The 14574-nt window shown below is 38.6% G+C and overlaps 1 protein-coding gene across 1 annotated transcript in view; it reads right to left on the reverse strand.

Annotated features, from left to right (window-relative positions):
- CCDC150 (coiled-coil domain containing 150) overlaps positions 1–14574 on the reverse strand; it is a 113599-nt gene that overhangs the window by 70095 nt on the left and 28930 nt on the right. The window contains exons 10-14 of the mRNA XM_006878926.1: positions 14216–14308; positions 7268–7375; positions 3194–3315; positions 2051–2228; positions 1375–1443 (exon numbers count right to left, since the gene is read on the reverse strand). Of these exons, the coding sequence (XP_006878988.1) occupies positions 1375–1443; positions 2051–2228; positions 3194–3315; positions 7268–7375; positions 14216–14308 (570 nt within the window). The remainder of the gene's footprint in view (positions 1–1374; positions 1444–2050; positions 2229–3193; positions 3316–7267; positions 7376–14215; positions 14309–14574) is intronic.

Here is a 14574-nt window from a genome sequence, read left to right on the forward strand (position 1 = left end):
AAAAGTTCATTAAAATTATTAAAATAAAATTAAAAAAAGACTTATACTTTGCCTATATTAAGGCAGATATAATAAAATATGCAAAATATTTTTTCAATTCTAACTTTTTGAAGCAAAAAGTGTAAATTAATCTAATAGTATGTACCAATTTTCCAAATGTTGAGAAGCATATTCAAGGCCAGGTTGATACCAGTAAAGTCTTTGCTACAGACAGCTTGATTCAGGGCTTTTTAAGTTGGGCTATTTTCATAGTCCTTGTACTAAATCTTTACAAATAGCAGGCAAAACCAGAGGAGCCACCTGCCAGCTTTGTGGGAATGATATGGGAACTTAGAATTTAGCTTTTCTTTTCTCCCAAATCCTTAAATGAAAAGTTCACATACATAAAGTAATATGAATGCTATTTAGCATAATCAGAAGCCAAGAAATTGTTGAAGCTTGATGAGCTTATCAGACACATACTGCTGGATACATGGCCTTCTTGATGCTTCAGATACATTCTCTAGATAATCAATATGTAACTTTTACTCTCTTCAAATGTTAAAACACAAGCATCAATGTTTTAAAAACTGTCTTATGTTATGTTGTTGTTCTGTCCCATGGAGTAGGAACTGACACATGGCTGACTCTCCTGAGGGTTTTCAGAGGCAGTTAACTGCATGGGAGGAGATTGTCCATCTTTCTTTCACGGAGCAGTTGGGAGCATCAAAACCATGCCTACAAGATTGCAGCACAGCTTCTTGCCATTAGGCCACCAAGTTTATTGTTTCTCTAGTTAGTCTTTTCAGAATTCAGAAAATGGTGCTTCATTGATATAATGAGAGACGTTACCAGGTTGTGTGCCATTAAGTCAGACTAACTCATAGCTAATCCTCCAGTGGATTTTCAGAGGCAGTAAACTGCATGGGAGGAGAATGCCCATCCTTCTCCTACAGAGCAGCGGATTCAAAGCATGTCTTTTTGGATTGCAGTGCAGATGCTTAGCATGAGGCCACCAGCACTCCCTAACAGGTTACTTAGGAATTCTTAGTTGTCTGTTTGTTTGTTTCAAAAAAAAAAAAAAAGTAAACAGTTACGCCTTTACCTCCTACAGGCCACTAAATTTTAGGAGATTTCCTGGTTTAAAAAAACAAAATTGCAACTGTAGAGCCAGAGGCTGTGATGATTCACTGGCAAACACCAGAGGCTAAACAAGCAAACATTCCCCAGAAACAACTTTAGGCTGTGGTGGCAAGAACGCTCTGAGCGGCCGGCCGGCATCTAGCTTCTTTTGGATTTCATCAGAATCACCAACTTCTCATTAAGGTAATCAGACACACTATGCAGTGAGATAGGAGAAGGAAACTAAATATCAACAAGTAAAATGTGGAATACCTTGCTTTTAGCTAATTCCATTTCCAAACTGGATTTTTCTTGTGCTGTTTCTTTCTCTGCTTTCTCAACCTGCCCAAGGAAGGTGAGGGGAAATGAGTCCATTTTAAAGCAGTTGACAGGCTCTCCTTAGAGAAGTCACACCCTACATATCAAAGAATACCTACACTGCAGAGATAGCACCTCCTCTCAGAAAAAGGGCCAACCAATCAGGGAGTTTCTGAGGCAGAGCAGACTTCACAAATAGCCCTGCAATTAGAAAGACACGTCTGCAAGTCAGACTCTGCTGGTTCCTTCCTAAGAGGGGAGACAGGGCTGGTCCCTATTTGCCCTCAGTGTTCCACTTCTTCAGGGAAAATCCTGCAATCTGACCCTTTAATTAGCCTGAGGATATGTTAATAAAAAGTTAACAGTCACTAAGACAGTGAGGATGGCATAAGAGAGGGCAAGGCTGAGATGTGTTGTTTGTAGAGTCACTGTAAGTCACAGTTAACTCAAGGCCCATCACAACAACGCTGTTCATAAGGGCAAACTTTAGTATTTGGCACAGAACTAGTTCACATGCTAATTGATACAAGATCTCTTTAAGGTTCTCCTCTTATCTTTTGCATTTAATGTAAACTTTGAAAGTGAGATAACCACCACTGCCAGGAGGTGACAGAAATCAGCTTCCCCCTACCTCTCTCAGAAGCCTTTGTTTCTCCTCTAGGAGAGACATCTTCTCTTTAAGCGATGCTTCCAATTCATCTCGTAATCTTGCGATAACTGATTCCAGCAGCTCTTTGTGCACACCTGTCTTCTTCTCTGCAGCCTTTGCCTTCTGGGTACACTGGTTATGCTCATGGATTAAATGGTCCCTGTAGGAAGAGAACAAGGAGATGCTGAAAGCTATTGAGTACTCTATTCCAACAGAAATAGTAACTAAATGTTCTTATGGAATATATATCCTGTCTGAGAATAATTAACCAAATGTTCTAATAAAAATAAAATTCCTTTGATCCTGAGACCAAAAGAAATAGATGGTGCCTGGTTACTATTGTTGACTGTTCTGAAAAAAAAAAAGATAAGTGATCATGGATAGAGTGGCAGAAAAATGTAGAACTAAACTCAAAATAACAAGAAAGATCAGGCTCACTGGTCTGCTGGTGGCTGAGAGAAGTCCTGAAACTTTGGCCCTTGTTTGTTGCCCCTGAGTTGACTAATACTGACCCTATGGACAAAAGACCTAACCTCTGTCCTGTGCCGTCCTCATCATCTGTGACACCCTTGAGTGCATCGCTGCAGTCACAGTGTCAGTCCATCTCATTGAGGCTCTTCCCTGTAAGCTTGGAATTTATTTCACTCCCTGTGGCTCAACTTTCACCAAATAATCCATAGGCCTATGTGGTTCAACTTTCAGTCAAACAATGGACAATCCTATACAATGAACAATAACCCCAGGAAGGTATGTATTCCTTACAGAAATCAACCATAGGAGGAAAAAAAAAAGGGCCAGCATTTTCCCAGGGATAAAGCTCAGATAGCAGGAAGGGACAGGAATGAAGGGCCAATGGAAACAGTACACACTGGGAAAACTGGGCAGAGTGCTGTACATTATCGGGGAGTGTAATCAATGTCTTCAAAGAAAATGCAAATGAATTGTTGAATGGAAAATCAACTTACTCTGTAAACAATCAAAGAAAAAAGAAACAAGTTCCTTGAAGGCACAATCTTAATCTGTTTTATCTCTTTTTGGATAGCAGAATTAAATTTTTCCATTAAGGGAATGAAAAACAAATGCAAGAACAAAACGTAGAAAAGAAGCTGCCCATAATTTACTTACAGATGTACCTGGAGTTGTATTCTTTCATTATGAGCAGTCTGTAGTTCTCTTGTGATATTGGCATGGGCAGCATCCAGCAAAAAGTTTTTTTCTTTAAATGTCTCTGTCATTTGCTGTCTTTCCTGAGTGTCAAGAGTAAATATTAAAACCTGAGCTGCCAGAAAGTTATTTGATCAGGGTCATTAATAATAAAAGACAAGTTTGCAAGAATGTGGTCTCAAAAACAGAAACTCTTTTTCAAGGAATTTGTTTTCATGCCAGTATTCGCTTTACTCCCACCCCAAGGTAATCAGAATTCCACAATTTTATAGCTCCCCTAGGCAATAGTCAAGATGTATTGGTTGGCTTTGTATTTATGTTCTTAATTATGTTGAAGAATTTATCTTAGATCTCCATTTTGTTGAGCATTTTTATCAAGAAAGAATGTTAAATTTTGACAAGACTCTTTTTGTAATATGGTTCTTTCCTTCATTTTATTCATGTGGTGGATGACACGGATTTTTTTTCCTTCTTATGTTGAACCACCCTTGAGTAGCTGTTATGAATCCCTCTTGCTCACAATATTTGCCTCTTTTGACATGATATTAGATTCTATTGACTAGGATTTTGTTGGGAATTTTTATGACTGTGTTCATGAAGGATAATTGTCTAAATGTTCTCTTTCAGTGATTATTTTGCTGGCTTCAGTACTGGGGTTATGCTTGCTTCATAGAATGAATTCAAGACTATTCCAGTTTATACTATATTCTGAAATAGTTTGAGTAGAATTGGTATTGCCTGACTCAGGACAGGGAAGGGTTCAGAGCTGCTTTAAAAAGGGTCCCTATGGGCCATAGGTGACTCTACGGCACATAACAAAACACCACCACCACATTATATTGGTTATTTTTTATTTAAGCCTCTTGTTTAGAGTCAACAAGAGCTTGTGGAGGGCCTTTGTATTTAAAAGTTGGTTGTTCTTTTATTTTAGGGGAACACTATTTTAAGTGGTACAACACTCTTTTGGCAATTTGCTGTACCGGGTAACCTAGGGTTACCATTAGGGTGTCAAATGCCATGACAGTTACCCATGGTGGACAGTGTTTGGTGGAGCTGCCAGTTTAAGACAGGTTTGGAAGCAGGAGTGGCGTCCACTTCCTAAACAACATGCTTCTGGAAACTATGAACTTTGAGAAATGATGATAGTTATAGAAAGCCTTCAGGCCATTTGTTCATAGGGTTCACTATGAGTCATGCTAGACTCGATGGCAAACAACAACATACTCTCAATCTTTGGCAGAATTCACTGGTGAAGCTCTTCTGAGCCAGGACATTTTGGGGTTGGAAGTTGTTGTTAAATTTGTTTTACGGTAGATCCGTTAAAATTTTTTACATTAGTTTAGGTAGGCATTTCTTTTCTAAAACTGCATTCATTTCCCCCTAGGTTTTAATACTGGTTGGACTATAGCTCTTGATACTGTTGCTATTAACCTTTTTCAGTTGGTTCTGTTTTGACACACCACATTTTAGCTCCTATTCATCTCACTTGCATGTTCTCTTTTTGCTAGATTTGTCAGAGACTTGTCAGTGTTATTAATCCTTTCAGAGAATCAATTTCTAGTCTTGTTGATGCTACTGTTTTTCAGTTTCATTTATTTCTGCTAAAATTTGTTCTTCTAGAGAGTGTAGAATTTGCTTGCTGTTCTTTTTCCAATTGTTGATGTTGAATTAAGGTATCTTTCTTCTTTTTTGATCTTTGTGTTTGCTATTAATTATCCTCTCAGTATGGCTTTGGCTGTGTGTCCAAGGATTTTGGTATATTTTTTTATTCTCATTTGTTTCAAGAAAGTTTTTCATTTTTATTTTTTTTTCTATTACCTTGTGTTGTGGTCAAATGGAGTGATATTTAGTTTCCATGTAATTGGTTTTATGCCCTTGATCTGCACGTTGTTGATTTCTAACTTTATAGAAATGTGATCTGAGAAGATTTTTTTAAAATTTACTGAGGTTTGCTTTGTGACCAGCATGGTCTATTCTGGAGAATTCTCCATGTACATTGGAGAATAACATATATTGTGCTCTTGTTGCATGGAGTGTTCTATATATGCCTACAAGATCAAGTTGGTCAAGGGTATTATTTAGTACTTCTGTAACTTTGTTGTATTTCTAATTGTTTCATCCTTCATCAAAAATGGTTTATTGAAGTCTCTTAATGTTATTATGTTGTATCTGTAAGAGCAAAGTATAAAACTAACAAGCATACAAATATAAAACAAGCATGCATGTTATAGGAAAGGTGTGTCGAGGACATGACAAGAAGTGGGATGCCCAGCCTGAATCAGAGTTTCTGCTGACTTCAGAGGAGCCTTCTTCTCAGAGCTGTGATGCTGGTGAAGAGTTCTGAATATACCATGGACTGCTAAGAGAACAAACAGGTTCATTCTAGAGAGGGTGAAACCAGGCAGCTCCTTGGAGACAAGGATTCTGAAGCTTCATCTCACATACTTTGGGCATTTTGCAAGGAGGGACCAGTTCTTAGATAGGGACATCATGTTTGGGAGAGTAGAGGGACAGCATAAGATAGGCAGACCGTAGATGAGATGGATTGACTCAGTGACTAGGGTAAGAAGAGTAGGTGTGTCAGAGATGATACAATTGGCTCAGGGTTCAGAGCTGTTGTAGATAGGGTCTCTATCATTCACAAGTGACTCGATGGCACATAACAACAGAGGAGCCTATGCTAACCTGCCTGGCTAAAGATGGTGTCTATTTTGCCATTCCAGAGGATGAGTGCCTACTGGTCAGAGGAGGTTCCCTCTCTAGTCTGTGAAGTGTATACAGACCAAAGTGACACAGTCCACAAGTCCTGTGAAGAACACTCTGAGAGCTTCTGACTCCAGAAACAGGACAGCATGGGCATGGCCTGAGGTAAAGCTGGGTTTTGGTGCAGTGAAGTGTGGGGTAGGGGGTTTACAAGGGTGCAGAGAACACTTCCCAGCACTTGTGAGTTTTGGGGGAGGTAGCCACAGGGGAGAAGGAGGAAATATCCACCTTTTCAGAGTTGTGGCTACTACTGTTGCTGCCCTCTTCCTGAGTCCTCATGCCGCATGGATAGGTGTTCAAGATGGCCATGATGCTGTTTATGATTCTGTATTCTCTTGTACTCCTTATTTGATATTTCAATTCAGTTTCACATCTTTTTTGCTTCAGTGTCGCCACCCTAGGTTCTCTGGTTCCCACAACAAGTGGACAAATATTACATATAGCTGCACTGGCTGTTTATAGTTCTGTGTTCTATTGTTTCTCTTTAGTCAATGTTTCAATTCAGTCTCTTCCTTCAGCATTTAAAGTAGTTTATCTTTGCTTTTGAAACTGTGAATTGACGATTTGTCGTCCCTATTGATTACCCTTGTCTTCTGGTGCAGAGGTTCTGAACTGCTATCTGCCTAGCCCACCATTCTGAGTTAGTTGCTCCTTAGAGGAAAGATGTGAAACTTTCTCTCACATACTTTAGACATGTTGTCAGGAAGGGCTTGGAAAAAGGAATCATGCTGGTAAATGTAGAGGGTGGGAGAAAGAAAGGAAGACCCTCAACATGATGGATTAACAAAGTGACTGTTAACAATGGTCATATCAGAGATGATGAGGAAAGCACAGGATAGGGTGGAGTTCAGATCCATTGTTCATAGGGTCATTGTGAGTCACAGTTTATTTGGAAAAGAATTGTTAAAATACCTCAGTCACAAAGGGACAAATAGTGTATAAGCCCATTGCTGTAATAATAGGATCAAGTCTAGGGCAGAGGGGAAGAGCTGGAAAAGAATGGACAGACAATGAATACTGCACTGGAATACGAGAAAGAAGGACATTCTGAAAGGAATGACAATTAGAAACAACGTGTATGACAATAGTCTTACAAGGGGAACTGGGAAGGGGAGGAAAGCATGTAAGAATGAATGAATAAAAAAAATAAGCCAACTTTTGGGACATAATTGTTTCAATATTCTCTTAGTTGGCAATGTGCATTTTCTAATCCTGCATCCAGGGAGGTGTCTTAGGACTTATGTCAGAAATTCTCTGGTGTTAAGTCAATACCTTCAGAATGGTTTGCTGGTCAGCAGTGATTCGAGCATTCTCCACCTGAACGGTCTGAAGCATGTTGCTCAGCTCCAAACACTTGGTACTCAGTTGGTCATTCAAAACCTAAGATGAAATATACAGTCAGCCATAGATCTCTCTATTAAATAATAAATATATAGCTTTTAATTACTGTAATGTATTCCTCCATATATGTAGACCTAATTTATTGAACCCATCTACAATTGGTATTTCAATAGTTTACAAACATTTTCTAATCATGGGAGTCAATACCCTAAATAATTATAAATTAAAAAGAGATTTTTAAAAAACAGTGTGGAGCATCTGAGGCATTCAGTAGTTTGCTGATCTTTTATTTCTGACAATATGGAACACTTGTTAGTTATAATAAGTCATTCAGAATGAGAATTTACCATGTAGGTACATAGGAAATAGTAAAAAAAATATATTCTGATGGTGTGATGATAAGAATTCCGAACTTTTTAGCTGACAATACAAAATGATTAAGTTCCTAAATCAACAGTTAGTGTTCATAAAAGCAAATTATAAATGACTATAAAATCTCCCAAGCATAATATTTAAAAAAAAATCCTTTTGTGCTACAGTTATTTTACCTATATATGAGAAGGAAGTCCATGTTTTTCTATGGAAAAGCTAGTAGATTCCAAACTACTGACCTGTTAGCCCAATGCACTGCCCATTATGTCACCAGGGCTCCTTGAATTAGTAAAATGCGATTAAAATTATGCATGGAAATATAAAGGATACAGTAAAAGCTACCTAACATTAAAGGAGAAGGAGTTATGGTTATCACTACTTTGAAAAAGATGATACTTCTATCTTCTTTATCACAGAACACTGAAATATTATGGTCCTAGCATGGAAGAAATTAAATGCTAGTACTAGAAAAATACTTTTAAATGATAAATACTATTTTATCTATTTCACTACAACTTTACATATAAATACATGTATAGATAAATAGATGTTATGTGCTGTCAAGTACAACTCATAGTGACCCCATGCACAAAAGATCAGTCCTGTTCTGTACCATCCTCACACTTTCTGACACAAGAGCCCATTACAGCAGTCACTATGTCAATACACCTAGTTGAGAGTCTTTCTCTCCTTTGCTAACCCTCCACCCTTCCAACATCATGTCCTTCTCCAAAGAATAGCAGCACCTCCTAGCAATATGTCCAAAGTATGTGAGGTGAAATCCATTATTCTTTCCTCCAAAGAGTACTCCAGCTGCACCCTCTCCAAGACAAATCTATTCGTTCTCTTGGCTGCCCATAGAATGTTCAGTGCTCTTCTCCAATGCCACAGCTCAAAGGTGACAATTATTTTTCTGTCATCCTTGTTCATTGTCCAGGTCTCGGATGCATAGTTAGTAACCAGAAAGACTATGGCCTGAATCAGACACACCTTAGTCCTCAAACTGATATCACTACTCCTCAATAATTTGGAAAGGTCCCTAAATGTAGATTTTCCCAGTGCAATGCATCTTATTTCCTGACTGCTAGTACCAAGGGTTTTAACTGTGGATTCAAGCGAGATGAAGCTGTTGACAATTTCAATCTCCTCTCTGTCCATTATGACACAGCCTATTGGTCCAGTGGTAAGAATCTTTGTTTTATTGATATTGATATGCAACCCATAGTGAAGGCTGCATTCCTTGATCTTCTGCAATAAGTGCTTCAAATCCTCCTCACTTTCACCAAATAAGGTTGTGTCATTTGCATAATGCAGATACACACATACACACACACACACACACACACACACACACACACACACACATTTCTTGTTGTTGCTATTGTTACCTACTGTCAAATAGGAACTGACTCATAGCTGATCCTCCAGAAAGTTTTACAAAAAAATAAATTAGCCTTTTCTACGAAGATGGCGCCAAAAGCTAAGAAGGAAGCCCCTGCCCCTCCCAAAACTGAAGCCAAAGCAAAGGTATTAAAGGCCAAGAAGGCAGTCCTGAAGGGCGTTCACAGCCAAAAAAAAGGAAGATCCGCACGTCACCCACCTTCCCATGGCCTAAGACGCTGAGACTCCAAAGGCAGCCTGAATACCCCCGGAAGAGCGCCCCCAGGAGAAACAAGCTTGACCACTATGCCATCATCAAATTTCCCCTGACCACTGAGTCAGCCATGAAGAAGACAGAAGATAACAACACACTTGTGTTCATTGTGGATGTCAAGGCCAATAAGCACCAAATTAAACAAGCTGTAAAGAAGCTCTATGACATTGATGTGGCTAAGGTCAACACTTTGATTAGGCCTGATGGAGAGAAGAAGGCCTATGTTCGACTTGCTCCTGATTATGATGCTTTGGATGTTGCCAACAAAATTGGGATCATCTAAACTGAGTCCAGCGGGCTAATTCTAAATATAAATTTTTCTCACCACAAAAAAACAAACAAACAAAAAAACTAGACAAGAGAAGATTGTCCATCTTTCTTAGTTGGAGCACTTGTTGAATTAAAACCAGCTGCCTTCAGGTTGGCAGTTCAGCTCCTTACCACTAGGGCACCGGAGCTATATGGTTGTTGCTAAGTGCCCTTGAGGTGACTACAAGCCATAGTGATTCTATGAACAAGAGAACTAACTTTTCCCTATCCTTCCTTATCCTCAGTGTCTCTGACATGCTTGAGGGCATTGTTGTAACCACTGTGTCAGTGTATCTTGTTGGTGGTCTTCCCCTCTTTCTGTCATTGTCTACCTTTCCAAGTATAAAGGACTTTTACAAAGACTGGTCCCCCCTGGCAACATACCCAGAGTATGTGAGATGAAGTTGCATCACCCTTGCCTCTAAGGTGCACCCTTATTGCACTTCCAACTCAGACTTGTTTGCTCTTTTGGAAGTCCATAAGATATTCAGTACTCTTCTCCAACACTACAATTTAAAGGCACTAGTTCGTCTTCTGTCATCTTTATTCACTGCCCAACTTTCGCATTCATAGGAAGCCATTGAAAAGACAACGTCTTGGGTTAGGTGCACCTTAGTCTTTACCCTGACATCCTTGCTCTTTAGCATTTTTTCCATTAATTTTTTTTTAATTTAAATAAGTATTCAGACTACTTGATATTGGGTTCCATTCTTGGGCACAGTTTCTCATGGAATTTACATATGATCAGTTTTTTTAAAAAAATACCCTAAGATAATTTCATTATTCTCATTCACTTTTGAAGGAAATAGTAATGTCCAAGATCTTAAGCCCTTTCATGCACACATTATTCCAGGAGGTAATAGGGCCTCAGCTCCAAGTTTTTAGGGCAGTCTGATTTTAAGAATGACCTTTTGAAACTGCTTCTTTTAAACTTGCTGCAGTTTCAGAGATGGTCACTCTCACATCTACAAGTGAGTTGTGTTCCTTTTTGCCTCCAAGGAGTCCTTTGGTTCCAGAACAGGTCAGTGTGGTGCCAGTAAGTGCAACCCAGAAACCCAAGGTCTGAGATAGGCATGGAGAAGAAATATGAGATTTATCCCATACACAGTAGATCTAAAATACTCTAGTTAATGAATGCTCTCGTCCAGGAAAATTCTGAAGCCTCCTGGTGTTGTACTGAGAAAGCCCTGGACAGAATTCTTCTCATGCTTGAACTTCTCCCTACTCTGTCCTTACCAGTTTCAGAAACTTGGACAGCACATTCCTGTCCTAGACAGGTCTAATGATTAGTTCTGCTCTTTAGCATTTTAAAGAGGTCACTGACAGCCGATTTTCCCAGTGCAATGTCCTTTCTAATTTCTTGTCTGCTGTTATCCTGGTTATTGATTGTAGATACAAGTAAAATGCAATTAGTGACCGCTTCAAACTTTTCTCCATTTATCATGATGTTGCCTATTATTCCGATGGTGAGGATTTTTGTTTTCTTTACACTGTGCAGTGCTGATTGCAGCTCAACAATCAATACTGAAGGCTGTAGTCTTTCATTTTCTGTAGCAAGTGCTTTGAATCCTCTCCACTTTGAGCAAACAAGGTTGTGTCAATAAGTCTTCATCCGATGACAATTTCCAGGCAGTCCAACTTCTCAAACGAGTTGCTCAGCATACAGATTAAATAGGTATGGAGGAAGGATACAATTCTGACACATTTCCTGATTTTAAATCATGCAGTGTTCCCCTGTTCAATTAGAATAAAGGCTTCTTAATCTATGCATAAGTTTTACATGAGCAAAATTAAGCGTGCTGGGATTCTCATTCTTCTCAATGTCATCCATGATTTCTGGTCAAATGTCTTTGCATAGCCAATAAAACACAGAAAACATATTTTTGGTATTCTGTTTTCAACTAAGATTCATCTGATAATAACAATGATATCTCTTGTGCAATGGCCTCTTCTGAATCCAACTTGAATTTTTGGCAGTCCTCTGTCTATGTATTGTTCTAGCCATTTTTCAATAACCTTCAGCAAAATTTTACTTTCATGTAATATTAATAATATTGTTTGGTAATTTTCACATACTGTTGGATCCCTTTTTTGGAAAAGGGAACAAATATAAATTTCTTCCAGTCAACTGGCCCAGTAGCTGTGTTGCAAATTTCTTGGCATAGAATAGTGAACATAACCAGGGCTAAATCTGGTTGTTGAAACATGTCCATTGGTATGTCATCAATTTGCAGAGCCTTATTTTTTTGCCAATGCCTTCAGTGCAGCTTGAATTTCTTCTTTCATTACCACTGGTTCTTAATCATATGCTACTTCTTGAAATGGTTCCATGTCAGACTATTCTTTTTGGTACAGTGACTTTATTCCTTCAATTTTTTTTCCCCTTTTAAGTCAGTAAGGAAAAGACATTTCTTAAAATAAAGAGCTCTTTGTTAGGATTTTAGGAAGTTCTCAGGCATGGTACATCAGTGAAGATAGACTATGCAGTGCTGGCAGAAGGACAGTTAAAAGGCAGGAAGGAGAAAAAAGACACTCTCAAAAAGATAAGAATAGGTTACCCCCACTGACGGGCTGAGGGGAAAAAAAGACATCCTTCCATCTTCTTTCTTTTTTTTTCTTCCATCTTTTTTTGATGCTTTCTGTATCATTTAAGATTTTGCCCATAGAATTATTCATATTGCAACTCAAAGCTTAAATTTGGCTTTTGTTTTTGTTATGTGCTGTTGTGTTGACTATGACTCATACTGATCCTATACATAGTAGCTCTGAACCCTGCCCCTCAGCCCTTAATATGGATTGATCTCAATAATGAGAAGACAAAAATCCTCACCACTGGACTAATAAGCATGATAAATGAAGAAAAACTTAAAATTGCCAATGATTTCCTCTTACTTGGAACCACAGTCACCCATGCTACTAGCAATCAGGAGATGTATTGCAAAAGGAAAGTCCACTGTCAGAGACCTGAAGAAAAATGATGTCAGTTTGAAGACTAACATGCTGATTGTGGCTACGCATCTGAGAGCTGGTCAATGAATCAGGATAACAGAAGAATTGATGCCTTTGAGTTCTAGTGTTGGAGAAGTACACTAAATATCTCATGGACTACCAAAAGAACAATCAGATATGTATTGGAAAAAGTGGTCAGAGTGCTTCTCAGAGGCAAAGATGGCAAAGCTTCATCTCACATACTTTGGCCATGTTGCTAGGAGAGACTATTCTCAGAATGGGATAAAATGATTGGAAAGCTGGAGGGTCAGTGAAAGAGAGAAACCTTCAATGAAATGGATTGACATTGTGAGTGTAGCAATGGGTTCAAGTGTTTCAGAGATGATGAGGATGGCACAGGATAGAACAATGTTCAGATTTCAAAGCTGTTGTTTAAAGAGTTGCTATGATAGGGGAGCTCTGGTGGCCTAGTGGCAAGAAGCTGCACTGCAATCCCAGAGGTGCACGGTTCGAATCCACCAGATGCTCTGCCGAGGAAGGAGGGACAATCTCCTCCTGTATCAGTCAGATCTGATTTGACGGTACACGCACACACAAATAATAAAATAAAAATAAAAAATAAAAAAAAAAGAGTTGCTATGAGTCATACTTGACTTGACTGCACCTAATAAGAAAAAGATATATTTGAAGCTCTGGTGGCCTATGCTTTTGATTAAAAGCTACGCTGCAATCCCAAAGGCACATAAGTCGAATCCACCAGCTGCTCCACAGAAGAAACATGGGCAATCTCCTCCCATCAATTTACTGCCTCTGAAAACCCTCTGGAGGGCCAGCTAAGGATTGGTTCTAACTTAATGGCACATAAAACACACACACACACACACACACACACACACACACACATAAATATATGTAACCATGGTGGTTAAATAGTAAGGAGTTGTGTTGCAAAGGCAGATGGTTCAATTATACTAGTTACTCTGTGAGAGAATGATGAGCATCTTTCTGCGTGGTTTACAATCTCTGAACACTCGGTAAAGGGTCAACTGCGAGTCAGTTCTGACTCAATAGCACAAAACAACAATATACATAATACACACACATATACAATATGCATATAGATAGATAGCTAGATATCTAAATCAGCAGATTGAGAATCATAACCCCACAGAAGATGGTTACATATAACTCCAAAAACAAGTAATAATTTACCAGGTTCCTACAATACTCTTTGCTATAGAAGATGCAATGGAAGTACAAGAAATAGCCCTTGTTATTGAACTGTTCAGCAGTTAATAAGAGGGAGGGAGAGGAATCTATATGAAGAGTAAATTAAAAAGTAAACAACAGCAAAGCATAAACTACTGCACGATTTAGGAGTGTATCTTCCATACTGCCACAGGAATCTGGAGACGGAAATGAAGAATGCATTTGCTTTTATAATGTTACACTGATGAAGTAGATCATATGTAAATAAAAATTTGGATAATGAAGATGGTGTAAAATTATATAATCAGAGTTAATCCTGGTTCCTGGATTTTTACTTAGACAAAACTAAGTAACATCTGAAAACTGAAGATATGAGGTAGATTTACCTGTGCTTTTTCTGATGATTCTTTGAGAGATATTATCTCAGATCTCAAATACACATTTTGTTCATGTTCACTGTTGAAATAGCTCTGTACCTTCTATAAGAAAAAAAACCACAAAAACACCACACATACTATTTTCTCTGTGTTGACAGGTTAGCAGAGATTACATGTCAATTACTACATTATGTATTCTGTTTCCTGGCCAGTACCAGCTCAAGTTCTCCTATATACATAGGATACATAGGCAAGGGTCTTATAAGAAATTCTGAAAAATCTTTATATCTTTGTTCAAAAGGAGAAGGCAAAAGTGAGAAGAGGGGCAGAAGGGGGAGGAGAAAAATCGCTAGGGCAGCAGAGATTAG

Source organism: Elephantulus edwardii, unplaced genomic scaffold, assembly GCF_000299155.1.
Source record: "Elephantulus edwardii isolate Elephantulus edwardi_28Jun2011 unplaced genomic scaffold, EleEdw1.0 scaffold00001, whole genome shotgun sequence".
Taxonomy (NCBI): Eukaryota; Metazoa; Chordata; class Mammalia; order Macroscelidea; family Macroscelididae; genus Elephantulus; species Elephantulus edwardii.